Source organism: Ipomoea triloba, chromosome 7 (genome assembly GCF_003576645.1).
Source record: "Ipomoea triloba cultivar NCNSP0323 chromosome 7, ASM357664v1".
Lineage (NCBI taxonomy): Eukaryota > Viridiplantae > Streptophyta > Magnoliopsida > Solanales > Convolvulaceae > Ipomoea > Ipomoea triloba.
The window spans coordinates 23,413,801-23,438,514 of NC_044922.1; the positions used below are offsets into that span (position 1 = coordinate 23,413,801).

The window sequence follows — 24,714 nt, forward strand, 5'->3', positions numbered from 1 at the left end:
ATATATATATATATATATATATATATACATATATATATATATATATATATATATATATATATATATATAGATATATATATATATATATATTTGATGTTACTGACTTAGAAGTTGTTGCACACATGGTCTTGCTTAGCTCTCTTCTCAGTAGAAGTTCAAAGATTTGGTCATGATCATTGATCTGAGTAATAGTATGTTGGTAGGTTTATCACAGCAACAACGGATGCATGCTATGAATTTTTTAAGGGATCAACTAGATTTTGGTATTAAGTTGATTGTAGAAGACATTTCTGGCTTCTCACATATTATAGAGCACAGGGGAATTAGACCATTATAAACCAATATTTGAACATTTGAAAAAGGGAAACTAGAACATGTAAAAAAATGAGAATTTCTTCCATATTTTGTTCATTTTCCATTCTCATTCCATTTTTTTTTTTCATTTGCTTTTGTTTTATGGCATAATTTTCTAGTTCCAAAGGTCACTCACTAGATGATTCAGTTCCCTTCTTTGTTACTGTTATCCTTGACCAAATAAAAATTGCAGTATTCTCTTTTAATTACTGTGTTACTTCTCTTGGAAGTGAGTTTGGTGGCATTCATTTTGCTGGATCACCATTGGGAAAAGGTACCTTTATACATAATCATCACTGCTGGGAGAAATGCCTTTTTATCCTTGTTTATTTACTAATTAATCCAAGTTTTAGGATCTTCCAACAGACCCGACAGGAGAACTTGCTAGCTTATGCAACTTTATTGAAGACAACATTGATGTTTGCAAGTGGGTTGGCATTGTGGTGATTATAATTCAGGTATGTTATGTTGTATCAATGTTTCAATTTCTTTCTTAATTTCTTATTTATGGTCTGTTTGTTTTGATCAATCTCCATGGTTTGATATATATTCTCTTTTTGAATATTGTATTCTCTAGGCTTTATCCTTGCTTCTTGCTATAATACTCAGAGCATTGGCTAACCAAAGAGTGGACATTGATATTGAGGGAGGTTCTGATGTCAGGGAAGGATCATCTCTTGCTCCTTGTCTAAACCGAACATCTGGGTTGACACAAGGTGGCAGTAGGTCAGGGCATTCTGATATCTGGAGTTTGCGGTTGAGAGAAAAGGTGTTTGCTTAAACACTACACTAAATCTTAAGTAACTCTTTGACATTTCTTTATGATATTAGTATATCACTCGGGGCCCGGCATTTGGCCTTGTCTGTTGAGCCACTGAGTTACCGTGATTTATCTCCTCCCACATGCTCTGTCCGGGCGGGATGTGGGGGGCACTTAAGGTTGGGGATTCAACCTTCGAGAGAAGAAGTATATCACTTGGGGTAAAGTGGATGCTGTGATACGAACTTCAAAATGTGCAATTCAATTGTTGCCATGGGCAATTACTATTATTATTGTTATTGAGGGCAAATTATATCATGGATCAGGTGCTACCTTGCATTGTGGATGACCCAAAATAACCTTTAGATTATTTGTCTGCAGTTGACATATTCTATACTTGCAGTTAATAGTTTATGTGTCAGTAAATAAATTGAAGACACATAAAATAGTTACTACATACACATAAACTGTTAATTGCAAGTATAGTGTTAACTGCTGACACAATATATTGTTAACATAGTTTGTACTTGCAGTTAATAGTTTGTATCTGTAGTTACTATTTTATTTGTTCGTAGTTAACATGTTATGCGTCTTTAATTTATTTACAGGCACATAAATAGTTAATTGCATGTACAGAATATATTAATTGCAAATACATAATTTTCGGACCAAAATCCACAGTACAAGATAGACCTGGTTCATAGTATAACAATTGGGGAGAATAGGGGATGGGCTGGAAGATTCTTTTTGTTTGTGTCTGGTTGGGTTCTTCATTTGTGAGAGTTTTGAAGTTCAAGTGAGTTGTGTGAGTGATATGTCTTAGTCTAGCAAAGACTAATTAAAAAACCTGCCTAGTATGAGAGGGGGAGGTAGTTTCAGTTTCTTCACTTGTGTCTTCCTATCTATCAAGCAGCTGATGCCTTGTATTTTCATTTACTCATCTTTGGTTTTGCAGTATGGATTAAACAACAGCGGGTCTAGTTATAATGGACAGAACAAAGACATATCAGTTGCAAGCTCGAGCCAATAAGGATCACTGATTCACAGAAGGCGTAAATGGCACTGACAAAACCGAGCAGTACACTTTGTTGGATGGCTTTCAATTTGTATTGTGTCTTCCCAGTTTTTGTGTAAATATTTCAGTAAAGGGAGTGATGAAATACTCATACGAGTATAGCTGATGTATAGACAACACCTGTGTAAGTATTGATGAGATGTGATGTGTTTTGGTCAGCTGAATTAGACCGTTTGTGTGAATTTCAATCTCTTTGGGATAAAGCAATCTGAATTTGAAGTTCCTAAAAATTATGATTGTAGCCATGTGCATTGTCATCTTCATATAGTTGTTCCCGCTGTTAAATATGTAATCCAATTACTAATTTAGATTTTTAGTTGAAATGGAATACATGCTTTAATTTAGTATCAAAATTAACCCAATGCAAAATAGATTATGGTCCACGTGTTTCTTACACATGCCAACTACTAGTTTAGACTTTCAACCCAATGCAAAACTATTGCTTTCCTCCAACCAGGCACTCCAAAACTAAGAAATTATCAGCCTACTCAGTTGTCTTCATTCTCCTAGTTACTTCTCAAGCTGCAACAAACAAGTCCAGTCCATTTTCCTATAATTACTATACAGCTTCAGCTTATGTTAATGTTTATAGAAACAAATCCAGGGGCCAGGCAGAAAAAGAGGGTACTGTTTATAAGAATTGCATACAGTTACAACCTAAGAATTACATGTTAGCAGAAGCATCATTATTATGAAACATTTGATTTGATATACAAATATAATAGTGTTGTTATTTTAAAAGGAAGGAAATACTAATACATATATTAAAGAAGAAAAGCCGCATCACATTCTCCTTGTCATTTCAAACACTGCTTCATGCACAATCTCTTCCAAAAGTTTCCCTTCAATTTCTTTTCCAATACTTTCCCATTCTAATTTCCAATATTCTATCCACCCCTTCCCCACCAGTTCCTTCTCTACCATCCTTTCCACCACAAAGCTGTTTCCGTCCCCACTATAACCAGAGAGACATGTCATGTTGCCCGAAAACCATTCCCTCATTTTCTCCCAAATATGGTCCACTAATATTAATGACTCGCCCTCCTCCAGGAGGGTACTGTGTACCACACTAGGAACAATTTTTTGGCAAGTGTCATGCCTGTGTCCCGCAATGTCCATCAACACTGCATTGACACAATCAAAGATTAGCTTTCTGGTTGATCTCCTTTTCCTTCGCTTAGCCTCATGTAGTGTCTCCTCCTCATGTGAATCAACAATGTACTTGTCTCTCAATGATGGATCCAATGGGCTCTCTGGTGAATGCCATCTTGACATAAATGAATCATATTGTACCTCATCAAGGCCAGCCTCTGATAATATTGTCTGAACAATGAAGAACCACTCTTTTTCTTCTTCTTCTTTGGTCCTTTGCATTGAGGATGGTATTAGTGAAAAAGAGGTGGCAATATCTTCACAAGAATAATCCCATGACAGAGTGCGGGCCATTGATCCTATTGGTGGAGATTTATCGATTAGATTCGACCTAATCGAGTGAACAGGCAACTCCCCTGTTTGATTATGGAAAACAATCAGACAATATGTTGAAGGAAAAGAAATTTTGGCATGACTGATGACACAACTTACCATGGCAATATGGTTTGATATTGTCAAGGGATATTTCTGTAACACATTCATCCTCCTCAAATGATGTGCCCAAAACTGAAATAGGACTTGGTTGATCTTGATTCTCACTTGGACTTCCAGAATGCCTATATTTTGTTACAGATGGTCCAGGTCCAACCTGTAAATTTATCCAACATGAATCCATTTCAACCTTCTCCTAACATGGACATAAAGTGCACAAAGTACTATCCACCCAATGTGCATGCCAAACAAATAGAAGATAAAACCATAAAGTTATAAGAATACGATAGAATTTGAACTGAATATGTGGTGTAGTTAACTTATTTGTGTGTTCTTGAGAAAATCACAACTGAATTTGCGAAAGATATTAAAACAAATGTATGAGAATATATGCTAGCTTAAATGTTCCTGTATTACCTCTGAAGAAATAAAGCCATGCATTTCAGGCAAGCTTGAAGAAACTGTTGTGCCTGATGAGCCATGCACATCTGGAGATGAGCACTCAAGCCCATTGCTGTTTAGGCATCGGCTCATATCATCATCTACTTTTCTAGGAGGATCTAAATATTTTTCACCCAAATGAGATTCCTCACCACATTCCAAGGTGCCAAACATTTGCTTGCTAGGTTTCTTGTTCCTCGAGAACAAACTTGAAACTTTCCCTTTGAATGATGATTTTATGCTTCTTTCTTTTATTGTCTCTTGGAGAATTTCTGTTTTCACCATCTTTGCTTCTGGACTTTCTACTTGCAACTGGGAATCAAATCTGGTAGAAGGTACAGGGACAGATTTTGACCTCAAGAGATTCCTTGAAGAACTGTCGAGACCTTCCTTCTTATTTGTATCCACAGCTGGATTGGAATTTAAGTCCTTGGGTTCTTTATCTCTTCCCTCATCAGGTTCTCCAGACTTCTTCGCATCAGAAAGTGAAAGCATCTCACCCAAAGTACTAGAGCTTTGCCTGAGAGGTCTCTGTTCTTGGCAAATTCCAATGGATGCCACCATGGCCCATCTTTCTGAAAGTCGTTTTTTTGCTTCTCTAGAAACTGAAGATTCTGGAGAATAAGATGCACGGCTCAAGGAGGAGCAGGAAAAAGGGCTGTTGAACTTATTAATGAAATCCCATGAGTGCCTAGAAGCTGGTGACAAGACTTCGGAATCACTGAGGTTCCCCATGGCATACTCATTTTCTGACTTGTTGAATGAACTCTCATCACCAATATAGCCATTTGAGAACACAGAAGAAAGCAATATTTCATCCCTTTGATGCCCAACTAAGTTTTCATGCTTCTGCTGTGTGATCTCTGTTGTCCCTTCTCTTGATTCTTGAGCATTATTATCTTCTGGATTCTCCAATAAACTTTTATGATGCAACCCTCCTGGTGATATGCAGGGTGGGGAACTCACAGCCTTGAGGTTGCCAGACCTACTAGGGCTAGGTTTTAGTACTACTATTCGAGTAGGTTGAGTGGAATTTTCATCAATATTACAACTAGCTGAAGAGGGAGAATGATCCAGGTGGTTTTCATCCATTTTGTTCACTTGGCCTACCAGGCTAGTCCTGTTTTCCTCTTCTGCGTCCTTCTCCTTTCCAGCAAATTTGCAGTTCTCTACCATCTTGGAAGGTCTAAGTACAGTTATTCGCTTTATTTCAGTGGGAGGAAGAATAGACTGTAGATTGGATATCTGCTGAGAAAACATAGGATTTGGTTCCTGTAGAAACTTGAGGAACAAATCAGTATTGGAACTGAGAACTTCCAATGCATCTTGGAATTGATTAGACTGGCGACATTTTTCATCTATAGATAGGCATTTTGCTTCAATGAACTTCTGACGCACAAAAGCCATCCTTTTGTCTTTCTCATCGAACCTTCTCTTTTGTGATGATTTGTTCCTTAGAGAGTTCTTCTGTGGATGCTGCCGAACTTCATACACATCTTTGCATTGATTTTGCTCTGAATATTGTTGAAACTCATGCTGCAATTCTGTATTTAACGATCCACTTCTCTTGCTGCAATAACTCAACTGTGAGTCTGCATGAACTCCTGCAATTCCTCCAGCATAATTTCTTTGTTCAGAAGAATCAGCTTGCTGAGGTGGAAGGGGGTCAAGCCCCATTAACTTGGCTACAACACTCGGTGGATTATGTTTAGAGTCTATTGCTCTGGACATTTCTTGTGCTATGAGCATCTTCATTGGTGTTCCATTTGATTTTCTGTTTGAAATAGTTCCGCTCAATTTCGACACAATCTGCAGACACCATTTAAAAGAGTATACATCAATATTATGGTTGAGTTCTACAAAATACCAGGCTGCTAGTGGTTATCCCTCAGAAATATATTGAAAAGTACCACTTTATCCGCAATTTGGTCCTTAAGTGGAGGCATGCTTGCCATGTCAGATTGGTTCCTTGGAGGAAAACCTGTAAAATCATTAACGCAAGACATGAGATTAACAAACCAGAGAAAAAAAGCTTTCTGATATGCTATCATATGCTATAACTAAAGAGTAATCATTAGTTTCACCAGTCAAAGAACATGGTGAACAAGCACATGGGCAAATTGTGGGGATTATAGGATTCTCTTGGGAAAAATAATTATAAACAGCATCCTTTCATGCTTACTGCATTCCACTATGAGGAAGCAAAGATTTTGAAAAAAGATAAGGAACTTACCATCTTGATATGGATTTTCTGTGAGCAACTTGTTTCCTGGAACCCCAATATTCAAGTCAAAAAGATTCACCATTCTTCCCAAACATCCTGGAAATGGTTCCTTGAGATTGCGAGTTTTTCCCTTCTGAATCCCATTCATAGTGATACCTGAGGAAGAACTTCTAATTTAATAAATCCCATAACAACATTAATCATCTTCTAATTGGAAACTGAAAATGCAAAAGTACACAGAAAGTAAAGAGTAGCTTATAACAATATTAATATGGTAACTGATGACTTCCATAAAATAGCACTGCAAATAATTGGGAATTTCTTATTGTACACCTCCTCCATACCTCAGAAAGGAGGCAAGTTTTTCTAAGTCAGTGAGGAAACCGTCAAACCGGACTAGTATCGCCTATTCAACATGTATTGAGACAAACCCAAAAACTGTAAATTGAATATTGAAATTTCACCCCAAACACATCAATTGGGGGAGGGGGTGTGGGTTTTAACTTTCATACATTTGACACAAAGGGCATGGAATCTATGAACAGTTGGGATTTCAAAGATTCTGACATAATAGTCTGTAAACAATCTAAAAGATAACAAGGGAGATAAAGAAAGAAGAGAAGACAAGACACAGTAAGTATTATTATTCCAATTTGTCTTCACTACAAAGCAGATACCTTTATGACTTTATGTATAAAGTTGCAGTGGTTAGATAATAAAAGACATTAAAGTAAAACTTTCATGAAACTTCACATCAAGGCCTGAACAAGCCCCAAGAACCAACAAGGAGAAGGAACAAAGCATGAAAATAACCCAACATAACGGTCTAATAACACGCGCTCACCCAAATCCACTGAATATGTCAGCTCATAACCTTTGTTTAAGTAAATTAATTTGAACCTAAATATTCAATCATTGAAACAAGAGCAAATGGTTAAATCTGTTTTCAAACCATTTCAGAAAAAAAAGCTGAAGCTGAAGCGAAAGAAGAAAAAGGCAAATCCAAGCCGCCAAAGGTAGGGAAATATTGACAAGCAGATTCGATCGATCTACCTTGGAGAAGCGGGATCGAAAGAGAGACCAGAAGAGACAGAAACTAGAAAGCACAGCAGCCGAGAATTCTGCTAAAAGAGAAGCAATGCGAAGCTCTGGTAATGTAACCTCACCTGATTTGTGCGGTTTTAGGTTCTAGATAGAGAAAATGAGTGTCATTGTGTCGCCGGAGCTGAAGGGGGAGTATCGGAAAACTGAAATTCCGGGTATAATGTCGTCGGAAACTCGGCGATTAATCGGGTTCGCTGAGAGATTTCATCGTCGTCTGTCGACCGACTATGTGTCGTACTCGTCTTGTTGTTGTTCTTGCAAGAGCGAGAGTGAAGAAGTTAAATAAGTCCATACGAAAATAGATTCTCCAATAAATATCATTTTGTTTTACAAACCGGCCCTTTTATTCTTTGATAATTGTACTTGAACCCGGAATTTTTAGCTTTTCTATCAATTTGACGACTTGACGAGACGTGCACAAGTGCATTACGGAGTATATTGCATGTTGCTTTTGTTTTTTGTTTTTTCCTCTTTTTGGACAAAATCGTTAGACTTGAACCTTTTCATTTTTGATGTTTGAAACCAGTTAGACTCAGGCCCGTCCAAAGGTTTTATAGGTCCCTAGGCGAAATTGAAAAAAAAAAAAAAAAGTCACTATATGAAAAAAAAAATTCGGATGATCAATTTGTTTAGTTCTTTTTCCTTTTTCACTTTCGAATGAATGTTTTTTAGGTAACATTGTATAAAAAAAATTATTATAAAATCGATCTTAACAAAAAAAGGAGCAAAAGCAGCTAACACTTATATGAATCAATTAATCCGAATCAGTCAATCGAAAATCTTTAAGTATTTGAGTGGTTGGTGTGGCGTAGGCACGACCGATGACCCTTATACTCCTGGCGGCTAGGCGACGTGAGCAGTGGGTGTGCGATAACGTCTCTTTCAGTCTTTGTGAGTTCAGTTCTCGACTTCTAGAAACAATTAATCATATTTTTTAAATATATGATAAGTAATATATACTATATACTATACATATAATACTCCGTATATCTTAGGGTTTTTGACTGAAATATAACTTTTGACCAAATAGAAGACAAAAATGTTACTTTTTTGGGGATTGGACAAAAACATTAAATCTACGTTTGGAAAATGCGTTTGGGGACGCGAGTTTGCCCTTTTATCTGACAACCATATTCACGAATGGGAAATGTGTCTGGCGTATTTAATACCAATCCTTATATAGATGACTGGGTTTATATTATACTGTAAATCTTAATATATGTATATGTGTTTTATATTTTGAGTTTTTTATATCTTGTATTATAAAATTTTATACATTAAAAATATAAATTCTATATCTGAAAAAAATTAATAATGGTATCTTATATTATGAATTTATGTGTCTTGCATTATGTTGTAAAATTCTGTACATATGAATACTAATTATGTACCTAAATCAGATTTTAAAAAAAAATAAATATATAAAATGTGTATTTTTTGTATTTTGATTTTTATGTATTATATTATGAAATTTTGTACCTCATTGTTACGATTCAATGGTTCATATTTAATACGCCAAACGCATTTCCCATTCGCGAAAGATTTTGTTCACTAACCCGTAGAAACGCATTTCGCAAATGCGGATCTTTCACGAGTCCGCCGGCGACTAACCGACGCGGCTGGTTTACTTGTATAATACGAGATCCGCATATGCGAAATGCGGATCTCTCACCGCCCACACGCATTTCTGAAATGCGTTTCCCATATAATACGGGTAACGCATTTCCCAAACATATATTACCGGACTCCCGCGAGTTTGTCAAATTCACCCACCGGTAACCAAACACACACGCATTTGGGAAATGTGTTTCTCGTATAATACGGGAAACGCATTTCCCAAACGTAAATTATCACTCGAAGTCCGGATCTAATTAGAAACTGTGATTTTCATCCGCTACCTCCGCATTTTCCCAACGCGACTCCATACTTTTTTGCCTCTAAACACCCAAGTCATTTGACTAGTTGGAACTATTGGAAAAGTGGTTGGATCGGGTACTTAAAGGTTTGCGCGCATGGATGAGGTCGTAGGTTCGACTTCGCATATATCTTTTCTGGTAGAGATTTGATATTTTGTTTTCTTGTTCAAGTATTCATATTAGATGTTGGATGTTAAAGTAACGCAAGACTAATATATATGAGTTTTTATGAAAAATCGACATTTGTTTGATGTCATCATCAAAGTTGTAATTGAATTTGAATTGCATAAATGTAATTTATGTTTTCAGACAAATTATTTTGGTGATTACATTTATTATTATTTGTTATCCCAAAATTATTACAAATTGCTCTGTAAAATTATTGTTGTTTTTTATACCTCTCGTGTTATTGTAATTTATTGAAGAATACGTATTTTAGTAGAAGACATATAGGCCCTGTTTGGTAAATGGCTGTTGGCTGATTGGGTTGGCTGTTTGGGTTAGAAGGTATGATTTGTTAATAACATTAGCTGATTGTAAAAAGTTTGCTGATTGGGTTGACTGTTAGCTGATAGCTGTTTGGTATAATTTTTTTCTCAAAAAGCTAATTGAAAATGCTACTTTGAGTAGCCTTTTGAATTTTAGTATTTTAGACTTACAAAAAACTTATTAACCAAACAACTAATAGTGATCAAATAAGCCAAAATTGGCTGATAGGCTGATTATTTACCAAACAGGGTCATAGCGTCAGCATTTCGAAAATGAAATATATTGGCTATGAAAGAAATATATTTCATTATATTGCCTTCTTCTAAAGATTTCAGTCAATGAATTCGAATTAGTTTCATCCAAACTCTTTAACACATCATAAAATTAAAAAAAAAATATATGCATCGCGAAAAGTAAAACCAACAAATGGCAGCTCTCCAAATTGGTTTTTTAAAAACTTAATACCATCGACAATAGCAACCTTACTCTTCTTTAAATCCTTTAGATATGAAAGCTGATCCATACTCACGTTTATATGCAATCAAAGAAGATAACTCTTACATGGTAGACACAACTCATGAATTATGTGCCTTCTCATGTTTTGTAACAATCCACATCTTGTTCTCATCTATATCAAACTAAACAAATACACTACAACGTGTCCTTCCATCCACCTTAGAATAACACTTATCATATTTTCCTACATTCACTTTAAAACTAGCCTTAGAACAATGAAGCTTTTTCATTTTCACTATTTGGGTAGCCCCTTTGTATTTTTGTTTACCCTTCCTCACACTAAAACCAATTCTAAACGCATAATCACTGTACAAATCATAAGCTTCATCAACACAACTTATTGAAAGACCCAACAAATACTGATCAACTGCAAGCATAAAAAACAAACTACAACTCTAACAAATCATAAACATTTAACCGGAAAAAAAAAAAACAAATCATAAACATAAAAGGATTTAATGAAAATCTAAATTCTAAGTAGAGGGGGAATGGGGCTTGCCGAATAAATTCAGTTGTACTCTACAAGGAAAAGAAGATAAAAGTACATAGGTATATCATGTGTAATAGCAACACCATATTCTATATCCATAATATTTGTTATAAATGTTCATAAAACGAATGTTTAAAGTGAATAAATCAAAAACTACAAGAACATCATAAATAATGATACTACTTTGTTCTAGGTCCATTAAATGTTCATAAACTTAAAGCATAAAGTACATAACTTTTAAACTTCATAAACTATATTATATGACAATATCTACGATTCAAGATACAATTCCATAATAACAGTATTACATTCTATAATGATAATATATGTAATAAAGGTTCACAAATCTAAAACTTAAAGTACGTAATGGCAGTACTATCTCAATAATTGAAGCTACAATTTCATTACACAATTACTACAAAATCATAAAATGCATTAACAAATTCACAAATAACGATTATACAAAATCACAAAAACAATACAATGCTAAATTAAAACAAGAAAATCATAATTTGATGAAACAATCAAATCATTAAAAAAAAAATACAATGCTAACCTATATTGAAACAAGTATGGAAAACAAATCAAAAATTAGAAATTTAAACCAAAATAATAGAAAAACATAAACATAGAATTGAAGAAGTTTCATCCACGTCCAACGGCCAACTCTAACTCATCACTTTCACTCTCCATAATGCAATAGAAAATCGAATCGATGCAAGCAAAGATGATTTGATGATGATACTCTATGAAATCTAATGCAGTGAGATAGAGAGGAAAGAATCGCAATTTGAATTGCCTAAAATTAAGAACCTATATTTGAATGAGCTATAGAATAGATGGTTAATGTTACACTAAACGATGTTGTTTTGAACCAAGATCCACCATGCAATGTGGATTCTAGTCCAAGATATAATTTGCACAAGCTTGGTAAATGTTAAGTGTCGGGGGTTGTCGGTTGTTATGCCATGGACGCATCCATGTTCACAATTTTAGAACTCTATATTCACAATTTTTTTTTTGATAATAATCTCTCGAGACTAATTCATTGAATCATAAGCGGAAACGTTTATAAGAAAGATTAATGGAATGGACAAGCATTCCTTACAGTCAGACATAGAAACAAATTTCCTAACAATGTTATCGAAAACTTGAATCGCAGACTGTTTCACAAGTTTGAAGCTGAAGTCGACAGAAGCACTCCAAGCTTCTTTACTGTCAATAGTAATTTGGTCAAACATAACGAAGGCATACTCTAGTTCAAAAGTCGTTGACACCACCCGAGTATCAATCTTCATTCTTTTGTGGTTCACATACGTCATGACCAATTATCGTTCTACGCTTATAACAAGAACTCGCCAAAAAAAACGAGAGGGAATAAACTCACAAAAGAAGCGAGAGGGAATAAACTTGCTAAAGATGCGAGAAGCAAATAAACGAAAAGTATAATAACAACAAAACTTACTAATAAAAAAACAACACTGCTTTGAATCAAGAAAAACCACTCCCTACTTCACCTTTTGCAAAACCCAAAACCTTCTTTTCCTTATTCAATGGTGATGGAGAAGAGACGGTGCGAGATCGTAGGTGTGGTGGACGACGATGGGGGAGGCAAGAATGGAGAGGAGAGGCAAAGAGAAAAGAGCAAAAGAAGACGACAATCGTGAAGAGGAGAAGACGCCGCCTCCGCTAAGGATGCGGAGGCGGCGGCCGAACCAAAGAGAAGAAAAAGTTATATTCACAATTTTAGAAACTCTATATTCACAATTACAGAATTCTATATTCACAGTATAACACAATTTTTGAATCTATATAACAAAATTGTAAATATAGAGTTTAAAAATTGTAAATATTGAGTAATGTAATTTTATATATTGAGATCTAAAATTGTGAATATAGAATTTTAAAATTGTGAACATGGACCCGGATCCACCTTGCCGGGTCCATAGCATAATTTGTTGGGGTTGTGGGGGGAGGGATTGGTAAAGTAGCAGTCGTTATACGGTGGACCATGGGCACTGTGGACCATGGTCACAAAACGTCGTTTCAGTAAGTAGAAGAAACGGTTGCCGTAAGTTGTAACGGAGCTCCGTAATTGATACTACAGTTCATCTCAAAAGATACTGCCTCACATTTGTTTTTATATTATCGAATGAAACTGCAGTTATATCGAAAAGGAACTGCAGTTGTGTTGAACTGATACTGAATAACTTTTCACATTTTTGGGTACTGCAATTATATCGAAAAGGAACTACAGTTGTCGTTTTTTGGGTACTGCAATTATATCGAAAAGGAACTACAGTTGTCGTTTTTTGGGTACTGCAATTATATCGAAGAGGAACTGTAGTTGTGTTGAAAGGGACCTACAGTTGTGTTGAACTGATACTGAATAACTTTTCACATTTTTGGGTACTGCAATTATATCGAAAAGGAACTACAGTTGTCGTTTTTTGGGTACTGCAATATCGAAAAGGAACTACAGTTGTCGTTTTTTGGGTACTGCAATTATATCGAAGAGGAACTGTTGTCGTTTTTTGGGTACTGCAATTATATCGAAGAGGAACTGCAGTTGTGTTGAAAGGGACCTGCAGTTGTGTTGAACTGATACTAAATAATCGTTTCACATTTTTGGGTGTATATTGTTCAATGAAACTGTAGTTATATCAAAATGATATTGTAGTTGTATTGAAAGAGAACTGCAGTGTATTATAAAAGAAACTGTAGTTATGTTGAAAGAAACTGAATAACAATTTCACATATTTGAGTGTATAATATCGAATGAAACTGTAATTATATCGAAAAAGGAACTGCAGTTGTGTTGAAAGGAAACTGCAATTGTATTGAAAAGGAACTGCAATTGTGTTGAAATGGAAATGCAATTGTGCAAAACGAAGGTCATTTCAATAAAGTTTTAACAATAAAGTTTTAACAACAATAAAGTGTTGAAATGGAAATGACGTCATTTTGATACGCGGTCTACTGTAAAATTTGCAGTAAAGTTGTATGGAGGCGATACCATGGTCCATGGGATTAACAGACATAGCCGCCTTTGGTTGGATTGCGGTGGCTTGAGGTGCTGGAAGCCTGGAAGAAGCCGCCGCAGGGACGACAGTAATCCAACCCCCGCCCCGCCTAGCATAGTTTCAGTCAGCTACGAGTTTGCTTGGATACACACACAGCTGGTTCAGGGAAGTGCCGCCTGTCATCAACCAAAACCTCCCAGTCCCGAATAGGGACGCCTGCCATGTTTTGCTTACTTTAAAGTTCAAACCCCCAAGCGTGTAACAACACCATTACAAGTTGTTCGGGTTTCCCCAGACCAAACTTACTCTTTTAAAATAAATCCAGGTGGTTGAGTTAATAAGATCAAAATATTAACTAAAAATACAAATAACAGTTCAATCCAATATTGAACCCTCAAAAAGAAAAAAAGAAGTTAATTGACTACATGTACACTAGTTTCCCGGATTATCCTTGTCCCTGTTTGTTGTAATTAATTGTAGAGATGACCAAAATTAGAAGGCAAGGGCGCCACTCTCTCCAATCCCATGGAAATCGCGGCAAATTTCAAACTCCTAATTCTCTACTAAACTGAAAAACCATCTCTTTTTTCCCCCAATACCCCCCCCAATGGTCTTCCAGCACAACTGTACATTTACACTCTTCACTCTAGAAAGAAGCTTCATACTCATTACCGTAATTATTATTCCATGAGCGTCTTGGAAGAAGTGCACCATGTTCACTCATACTACCCCTTAGTCTGTAAAAGCTCGGATTACTCCGCACAGTCCTCAAAGGCCCTGATCGATTTCCATGTGTTATCGGCAATGCAACACCTCCTCCTCCTCCACCCATCATTCTTGACGATGAGAATGGTCTGTTTTCCAACTCTTCCAGTGGACCCGAACTATACTCCATTGTCATGAATGAGGAGGCAACCCCATATGTTAACCGCGGTGTTAACCCACCAGCATTCCACCAACTGCTATCCGAAGGGATTTGATCAGCTTTGAATTCTGAGTCCGGAACAGAAGACTCCTTGACACTACAGCCATCACCACATGTTTCGTCTGTATCATTGTAGATGAGCTTAAGAGCCTGCACAACTTCTCCCATGAATGGCCTTTGAGTCACCTCTGGGTGGACACACATGGAAGCAATAGCAGCCACCTTTGCCATGTCATCAAAGTCATAGCTTCCCACCAAGGAAGGATCAATCAATTGCTTCAAACCATCTCTAGTCGTCAGTAGTGGTCTTGCCCAGGTCACAAGATTTTCTTGTCCAGGAGGTTGAGACATATCAACCGGTTTTCTTCCTGAAAGCAGCTCTAGTAGTACAACCCCATAGCTGTATACATCACTTTTCACAAGTAGATGGCCAGTCATAGCATATTCAGGAGCTACATACCTATAATCCACAGTCAAGAGTGATTGTCAAGTAGTTGCTTTTTGCAAGTGTCTTACAATACAAAGGCAGAACAATATAACCAAGTATTTCAAAGGCATGCACAAATAATGAATGGTGAAGGATTAAGAGTATATAAACTCCACCCCTCACATTCCAAAAGGGAAAGTGAGCTCTTCTTAATTACAGAGTATATTATTTCCCCTTCAAAGACGAGCATTAAAAATAAATAAATAAATAAAAAGCCAAACAAACTAATCTCTTCTTATGAAATAAACCCATCAGAGATGAAAGTAATAATTTTTGGATATTACCACAATGTATGTCAGACTGTTGTACATTCTGACCTTGGAATCAGCAGTTAACCCATGTGGATCATATTCTACCCATTAATTACTGTTAGAAACTTGGTATTATGAATCAAACAGAAAATAGACATACCCAAAAGTTCCCATGACTCGAGTTGATATATGTTGACTTCCTTCTGTTGCTTCTCTTGCCAACCCAAAATCTGAAACCTTGGGGGTAAAATCATCTTCCAGCAGAACATTACTAGCTTTAAAGTCACGATGAATTACACGAGGGTTAGAATCTTCATGAAGGTAAGCTAGTCCCCTTGCAGCACCAAGAGCAATTTTCAACCGTGCATCCCAATCAAGAGGCCCTTTCCTCCTGTCTATACCTGAAATACCAACAGGATCCCATCAAAGAAGCTCACTGCTAAGCAAACAGATACTGCGTATAACAGAGAGGTGATTCAACACTATGCTTTTGGTTTGTAGGACAAAGACTTCTAGAAAATTGAAAAACATGATTCAGAAGACATTTCAACCCCAAAAGGTCTCCAAGACAGAAGCATAGGAAGCAAGTAAAAGCAACCAAAGAAAACAACGAAAATACCATGCAAGTGAGATTCGACACTTCCATTTGGAACAAGTTCATAAACCAAGCAACGTCTACGGGCTTCAATGCAAATGCCAATTAATTTCACAAGGTTACGGTGATGCAATCTGCTCAGCATCTCAACTTCAGCAATAAATTCACGATCTCCATTCTGATTATCCCTTGTAAGCAATTTGACAGCAACTTCTGTCATGTCTTCCAAGATCCCATGATAAACCCGTCCAAACCCTCCTTCCCCTAGAACTTTTTTAAAACTAAACTTTTCAGTGGCCTTCTCAAGCTCAGCAAGTGAAAATGTTCGAACAGAAAGAACAGATGCAGGCATTGCTGAAGCAAGAGACACTGATGTTGAGCTTGCTGGGCTACTTGATATCATAGACCCAATTCCTGCAAAAAAAATTAATAATTGAGGGTTTCTGTAGAATTCTTTTGTCAGTTGACTTAATGAGAATTGCAAACTGAGTCAAAAAGACAGCCAAGTTATGAGCTACACAACTATATTATCATATCAAGTAAACTTTCAAGGTTAACTCCATTTCTTCAACCAGACACCCACCACATCATATAAGAAAAGAAAGCAGGTTCTCATAAATCTGGAAATTGAATGTTCACAAATTTATGTAACAGAATAGATTCCGTAGAGCAAGAAGGATCAACAAGAGACTAACAAAAAAGGGCCCACATCAATTCAAACGTGCTACTAGCAAGTAGCAACTGGCAATAGGCATGTTTTCAGAGTTCCAATTATTAGGATCTCCACAACTAAGTGAGTCCAAGGTAATCAGAGAGCAAGGCTGACATAAGCAAATATGCCAATGACACTGTGTGACCGTGGTAACTACAAAAGGCTTAGAAATATAAAGAAATCAAATATCTCAGTAAAAGGAATTGTTGCCTACACCGTCACCCTTCCCCACAAAAAAGAAAAGAAAAAAAGGAAACAAAATAAATACACATTAAACACATTTTCTAATTATAGCTATCCACCTATCCAAGCTCAAATAATTAGAAATCTACATAGGAATGCAGAAAAAGGAAAACACAAGAAACTAAAAACAAAGTGCAGTATATAGCGAAAAAGAAATGAATTCAAATTAGTGACCAATCTAATTGAAGAAAAGAATTCCTCCAGTGTTCATGAGCATAAATTTCTTGGTTTTCATATAACATCTAAGCAAATTAATATATACTCCTATAAGTTTAACATTTCAACATATCCATATTAAAGTATCCATGTAAAGCACATAGAAATAAAATGCAACAATAAATAAATTCAGAACCTTCAAAAGAAATAATACAAAATAACAACACCAACAACAAAAATAATAATGATGATGAAATACATGAATTGAATTCAGACATACCAGATCTCTTGTTTATAGCAGGAACAAATACTGGACCAACAGCACTTGATGGTCTGCCAGGCCTCCTACATTTTAACAGAATAGCAAAGGCCCCACAGACAATCACTAGGAGTATTAGTGCTGACGAAGCAATGAGAAATATCAGCCGGGGACTCATTTTCTGATTCCTGTCCACAAAATCAGCAGTAACAGGAAACTGCTGAGTGCCCATGCTTGCACTTGGGCCATTAGAACTGCCAGGTGGTGGGGAAGAAGACAGCCCTGAGACTAAAACTTTCAGACCTTATAGAACCATACTAAGGAACAGAGTGAAAGACAGTAAGGAGTTCACCAAGTAGTCAAGTACCTGGATAGATAATGGATATCACCTCATAATCACCAAAGATAGTACGGTTTAAAGGCACTTTTTTATCCCAAAATCTTTGATAAGTCAGCAGAGCAGTGGTGTTATCAAACTTCTCCCCTAGTGGAACCAAGTTAAGATCAACCACAGTCCTTTCTTGATTCTGACTATCAGCACTTGCTCCAACTACAGCCACCTGATCGGGATCTAGGTATGTGCCTGCTGCAACCTCAAGCCCAAGCTCTCTAATGGCGGGAAATATAGCATAAAGTGACACACCTAGGAGGAGTTTCACTTTCATTGGAAACACACAATCACATCTTGAAAGGAGGGGAACTGAAGCAAATGGTGGCAAACAGGTCTGACCACAGGCTGCCAGTTTAAGTTTTAACATCATTCACTATTACAGGAACCAAATGGGGATCACCATCACATAACAATACATAAGATAGAAGAGTCAAGTTTTCCAGTGTCCAACAACATGTTATGGCTAAAACTTGTGAGAAACATCAAACATGCAACATTTATTTTTGCTTAGTCCTAATCAACATTTTCCAAAATCTTCAAATGCATGCACTGTTGTGAGGCAATATGCATCTGTCTTTCATCAAACAAATGAAGCTCTAGATTTGTTCGGATAAATTAACAGAAAGAGAAAGAAGATTGAATATGGAGTGACCCTTTTGAAGAAAATTTTGAAGCAGTACCTGATCCTGTAGCTGGAGATGGTGAAACTGCAGCTGGAGTTCTCCCCCGATGATGACGACGGTGATGACGCCTTTGCCAAGTATTAGGACTAGCTAGAGGACCTAAAGTAGTGAGCTTTACATCAGTAAGGCAATGATCAGAAGTAAAGATAACAAGCACCACAAGTACCTTGAGGCCCTGGTGAAGGTGCTGGTACAGCGGTGGGATTGAAAGAAGGTTTAGAATGATGTCTATGGGGTGCTGATAGAGGAGCAAGTGGTGCACTGGTCGAGTCTAACCTCACTGCAAAAGATGAAGAAAAGATTACTAAGCCAGCACTCCAGAGTCCAGATATATATCACAAATACAAGACCACACAATGGTTTAACAAAATTTAGATCAGCAGAAATCAGAGGATGAAAAACATATAAAAGTGGGAAAATAAAAATGTCACCAGAACAAAGAAACTTTTGAACCTACCATCTTCCAGAGAGAATCTTCTTGTAATGTATGACTGGCTTGGCAGAAGAGAAGGAGACACCCCAATACGTTCAGTCAGAATTCCTGATCAAGTGGAAATGCATGCAGAAAAACAAATCAGATAACCAAAAAAGAAGTGCTCTAACTTGAAACAAAAGGAAGGTATTTCACTGTATTTCCAGGATTAGGCAAATGAGTTACTCATTCCAAAATGCCCCAATTCCCTAAATGCTAGAGTTACATTTAAGTTTGTTAAGTGTTGCGCAACCCAAATATCTAATAGGTACATAATTGTTTCCTTTGAAGGGAAATTTATTTCTAGCTGGTATACAGCTAAGAAGTGATTGACTACACCACCTATAACCACAGAGTCTTACCACTCATACAGACACAAACACTAAGAATGGATTATTTGTACAGCAGCAATGGACATCAAATAAGGAAAAAGGACAAGACCTTTTTTTTTTGAGAAAAAAAAGGACAAGACCTTCAAGAAGCCTCATATCACTATACCAGATGCCAAAATGAATTCAGATTGGGATTTTGCACATTCTGAGATTCATTGGTATTACAGAAAATGGAGTACACACCAAGCATTGCATAGATAATACACCTACAAGCTCATTATTCAATTCATGCCTGTTCATCTCTGATGCAATGTCAGGGAAAGGAATTGTTGCCAGAAAAGGAAGGGGAAGCAAGCTTAAAATTTAAATCACTAATAGTGTTCTTAACATAGCACCAAAAGTTTTACTCCAAATTTTCTAGCTGGAATCCTTGGCCATTTGGTAATTCTTTGTTGTTTATCCTTATTAGGAACATTTGAAGTTCAACCTATGAATGCAAAATTAATTTTGACTACAGAACTTCCAAATCAGCATAAAGGAGAATTTATAGATATTAATGTAAAACAAAAAGCAGAAGCAAGCTGAATTTACCGAGACTAGTAGGAAGTAGAGTGAGAAGGGGGAGAAGACAGAGAAATAGAAGAGAAGACATCCTCTCTCACTAGCACGAAATTCCAAACACCATTATTCTCAGAATCCAGCCGGGACCATCTGGAACAGCACCCTCTTGGGGGTCTGCTAAAGCCAGCCGCACCGACAAAACCCTCCATAAACTCCTGTGCAAAAATCCAAGTGTAGCATGTCTTTTAAACCCAGTTCAAAGGCCCAGCAAGCATGACGAGAGTAGAACCCTAGCAGAGCTGAACAATGCCGCCGGATACTTCACAGATCCATGAAATGCGGGTCGGGCGGCGGGATCTAAGAAGTGAAGGCGGAATGAGAAAGTAAGCGAGAATGCAGGGAGAGAGAGAGAGATCTTCGAGGAGGCTTAGCTGGTGAGATGAGTGAAGAAGAGAAGAGGGAGGGGAGAGAGGATTTAGCGGCAAGAGAGAGAAACACGGCGACGGAGAGAGAGAGAGCGGAAGGTGTAGAGAGAGTGAGGTGGGTCGCTTTATTGCCGGTGTAGCGACCAGCACTAGTTGCGTGTAAACCACGCACCAATAGAATTGCCCGCATGAATGATTTTTAACCTTTTTACAGCCATAATAACAAAAGATAAATACAAAAAGCAAAAAAGGAAAATGAGGTGTTTTTCCATTCTAAAATCTAAAGTTTAGATTTTGCTTTTTTGAAAAGTTTATCCCAACAAATTTTGTTTATTCATTTTATGATGCGAGGAACACCTCATCATGACCATTTTTATTATTCATGCTGATGCAATATATATGTGTGTGTGCGTATGAAAAAACAAACAAACAATTTATTAGTTGACTAAAGTGTAACAAATTATTTAAAAATTGTTAACACCTTGTGGTCTAGTGGCACCCGGTTACACTCTCATATGAAAGATGGTGGGTTCGAGCCTTAGTTGAGACGATATTGATTCTTTGTGCTTTAGTAGTACTAAAAAAATTATTTAAAATCGTTTCATTCAAACGTATTAATTTTAAAAAAAAAAAGTAAATAGAATTGTTATTTTAATTACAAAGTGTTGTCCTTTACACCATTTTTTTAAGGATCGCACTTGTGTGATAAATAATTAGATTTCTAAGATTTTTGAAAGGAGATTTCTAAAATTTTTAAAAATTAAACTTTGAATAGTGAAATTCGATATTTGTTCATATAAGTAATTAGATTTCTAAGATTTCTAAAAATTGAACTTTGAATAGTGAAATTCGATATTTGTTCATATAAGTAATTATTAGATGTCTAAGATTTCTAAAAATTTAACTTTGAATAGTGAAATTCGATATTTCTTCATATAAGTAATTATTAGATTTCTAAGATTTCTAAAAATTCAACTTTGAATAGTCGAATTCGATATTTGTTCATATAAGTAATTAGATTTCTAAGATTTCTAAAAATTGAACTTTGAATAGTGAAATTCGATATTTGTTTATATAAGTAATTAGGTTTCTAAGATTTCTAAAAATTAAACTTTGAATAGTGAAATTCGATATTTGTTCATATAAGTAATTATTAGATTTCTAAGATTTCTAAAAATTCAACTTTGAATAGTGAAATTTGATATCTGTCCATATAAATAATTAGATTTCTAAGATTTCTAAAAATTGAATTTTGAGTTTACTTTTAATTACAAAGTATTGTCCTTTACATCATTTTTTTAAGGATCACACTTGTGTGAGACCGAATTGTGAGACGAGTCGGGTCAATATGCAAATATAATACTTATACTAACAAACATAATACTAAATCATAAATAAAATGTTTGTTACTTATAACAGAAAATGTAATACTTTTGATAACAAATGTAATATTTTTATATTTTGATATAAAAGTATTATTTTTTTTCATCAAAAATATTATATTTTCCCTTATAAGTAATGTTACACTTATAAAGAAAATGTAGTAATACTTTTAGGAGGCGTTTGGTTTGGGTTATATAGGATAACAAAGATTATATTTGGCTGGTTATATAAGATTCCTATGTTTGGTTGGACTTATCTGATTTTCCCATGGAATGTTGTTTTCCCTCCACATAAACATATTCCTTAATTTCAAGGGAATGTGATACCCTTCATCTTCTTAGGTAATATAACATTCCCTTGCAATCTTTAGCTTTTTTTATTTACATGAGCATAATCTTTTGTTAAGTGTACATATTAATTGGTTATGTTAATAAAATGGTGTTCTTTTCCAAATGGTATCCAAATGTTAGATTGATTGCTGCTTTAGGTGCTAACTTAGTTTCTGTGGAGAGTTTGTTCTTGTGATGAACTAGTTTTGCTTCCAGATTGCAGCAATTTAATGAATTTTAACTTCCAATCTTCATATCTACTAATTTGATGAATCTTATTGGATTAATATAATATGTATTAATATACAATGGGTGTACTAATAATCCAATCAGTTGTTTATTTCTTCAAATACATGAGGGTATTAAGGTAAAATAACTATTATAACATAAACAACCATTCATCAACAAAATAGGTTTATATTACATAGCTCAGTTTTTATCAAACACAGGAATCTAACATTCCCAGTAATCTATCATTCCTTAGGTAATCTGACATTTCGTGAACCAAACGCCCCCTTAATGAAAAATGTAATACTTTTACGTCAAAATGTAAAAGTATTATATTTTTCTTCAAAAGTATTACATTTTCTCATATAAGTATGAAGTAATAAAAATTTTATTCATTATTTAATATTACATTTGTTAGTATAAGTATTACATTTCATCTTGACTCGACCGTTTTACAAACAAAGATATGCGAAATGATCTCTCACAAGTTCATTTTTGCGTTGTTTTAAACACTCCTCACATGACTCGAAAAAGAATGAAACACAACCATTTCCTCACCTCCCACTAGGTCAACCTATCATGTTTAATAAGATTATTTTATATTTTATTGATAATATTTATTGTATATAATTATAAATCTAAACCTTAATATTATATATACATAAACACTAAATTACTTGTATATCACGTCTATTTTCATTCATTATGTAGTAGGTTCATAATAATATTTCTGTCTATTTTCATTCATTATGTAGTAGGTTCATAATAATATTTCTATATGTTCATAAAAGAAAGTTTAATATATACATGTACTATGTTCATAATATTTAAAAGTTGACATATTCAACTCAACCTCAAAAAAATATTCTAACAATTTCAACTAATAAGGTGACATCAATAACTCTACAAACAAAAGGGTTTCTATATACCAGTTATACAACTTCTACTTAGGAAAATCCAAAATATATATTTAAATAAAGGAATTAAAAAAAATCTAATGTGAGAACAAGATATAAGATCTTCTACCAAAAGATGCAAAAGAAATTATGGGAAAGGTAAATACTTTCCCTCAACAAGTGTTGCCTTTAAATATAGGAAGTTATATATATATAACTTCCTATATTTAAAGGCAACACTTGTTGAGGGAAAGTATTTACCTTTCCCATAATTTCCTTTTTAAAATTCCATATATATATATATATATATATATATATATATATATATATATATAAATAAGAGGACAATTATTTTTTAAAGATAGTTTTTCTTTTTAGAAAACTATCATTTATTAATCCTTTAAAAAAATTATTTTACACAATGTTTTAGATAACAGGGAAACTTGCACCATACAAGAATATATATATAATCAAACTCGCAATGTTACATTCACTAGTCAGTAGTCACTTCTTCCCAAGGCACTCTGCATGTTCATATGTAACAGATTGAATTAATATCACTTTTGATCCCTCGACTTTTTAGTTTTATTAATTTTGGTGCATAATTTTAAATTTTTTTCAATTTTGGTGCATAACTTTGTTATTTTTTATCAATTTTGGTCATTCCGACCAAATTGACTGTGAAATATTGTTGAATTTTATATTTTAAGGGCGCAATCTTTATCCTAAAGAAAAATATTCAATATCTAAACAAAAGCACTATAAAATTATCTTTATAGGTGTTTGATCGGTGCAAATAATGGGAAAGACAAACGAAAACAAGACAAAGATCTATGAAATTTATAGCATCGATTGACAAACCCTTCATTTTCTCTTAATATGAATTTTCTTTTGTTTAGATATTGAAGATCTTTCATTGGGATAATGATTTTGCCTTTGGAATATAAAATTCGGCAACATTTTACCGTCAATTTGGTCGAAAGGATAAAAACTGATAAAAACAACAAAGTTAGGCACCAAAATTGAAAAAATTTAAAATTGTGCATCAAAATTGATAAAACTTAAAAGTCGAGGGACTAAAAGTGATATTATTTCGTGACAGATTTTGATGAAGATAGTGTTGACAAAAATCAAACTCATGACATTCTAGATACAAAATTATGTTTTTTCATCCATCCGGGACTTAGGACATGTTTGGTTAATGACTAATCCGCCAATATTTTGCAAATCCACCATTTTAGCTTTTTGACCGGTCAAAAAGCTGAAAAAAATCGTTTGGTTAGCGATGGTTTGGAGCAACAGTTTGCTCCAAACCGCCGATTTTGGAAACACTGCAATATACAACATTTCCAAATGGCATTTTGGAGAAAGATTAATTTTGGGAAAAGATTAATCTTTCCCCAAAACACC

The 24,714-nt window shown here is 35.2% G+C and overlaps 3 protein-coding genes across 4 annotated transcripts in view; 1 reads left to right on the forward strand and 2 right to left on the reverse strand.

Annotated features, from left to right (window-relative positions):
• Positions 1-2,430, forward strand: part of LOC116024538 (tetraspanin-20-like) — a 4,868-nt gene extending 2,438 nt beyond the window's left edge. Inside the window, exons 3-6 of the mRNA XM_031265450.1 lie at positions 548-628; positions 708-812; positions 932-1,123; positions 2,070-2,430. Coding sequence (XP_031121310.1) covers positions 548-628; positions 708-812; positions 932-1,123; positions 2,070-2,144 — 453 coding nt within the window. The 3' untranslated portion in view covers positions 2,145-2,430. The remainder of the gene's footprint in view (positions 1-547; positions 629-707; positions 813-931; positions 1,124-2,069) is intronic.
• A 365-nt stretch (positions 2,431-2,795) lies between these two features.
• LOC116025234 lies at positions 2,796-7,812 on the reverse strand. The gene is made up of 6 exons (XM_031266390.1): positions 7,605-7,812; positions 6,448-6,594; positions 6,125-6,195; positions 4,191-6,023; positions 3,774-3,930; positions 2,796-3,697 (listed from the first exon to the last, which is right to left on the reverse strand). Exons 2-6 carry the CDS (start codon positions 6,584-6,586, stop codon positions 2,973-2,975), a joined length of 2,925 nt encoding a protein of 974 aa, XP_031122250.1. The 5' UTR covers positions 6,587-6,594; positions 7,605-7,812; the 3' UTR covers positions 2,796-2,972.
• A 6,023-nt stretch (positions 7,813-13,835) lies between these two features.
• On the reverse strand, positions 13,836-20,582 carry LOC116025307 (receptor-like serine/threonine-protein kinase ALE2). 2 transcript variants are annotated; one of them, XM_031266505.1, is made up of 9 exons: positions 20,074-20,582; positions 19,136-19,219; positions 18,845-18,958; positions 18,676-18,777; positions 17,972-18,340; positions 17,626-17,886; positions 16,259-16,648; positions 15,800-16,040; positions 13,836-15,361 (listed from the first exon to the last, which is right to left on the reverse strand). In XM_031266505.1, the coding sequence occupies exons 1-9, from the start codon at positions 20,132-20,134 to the stop codon at positions 14,623-14,625; spliced, it is 2,361 nt and encodes a 786-aa protein (XP_031122365.1). In that variant the 5' UTR covers positions 20,135-20,582; the 3' UTR covers positions 13,836-14,622. The 2 variants fall into 2 exon arrangements, with proteins under 2 accessions (XP_031122365.1, XP_031122364.1); XM_031266504.1 differs by having other exon boundaries at positions 17,626-17,892.
• Between the last annotated feature and the right edge of the window lie 4,132 nt (positions 20,583-24,714).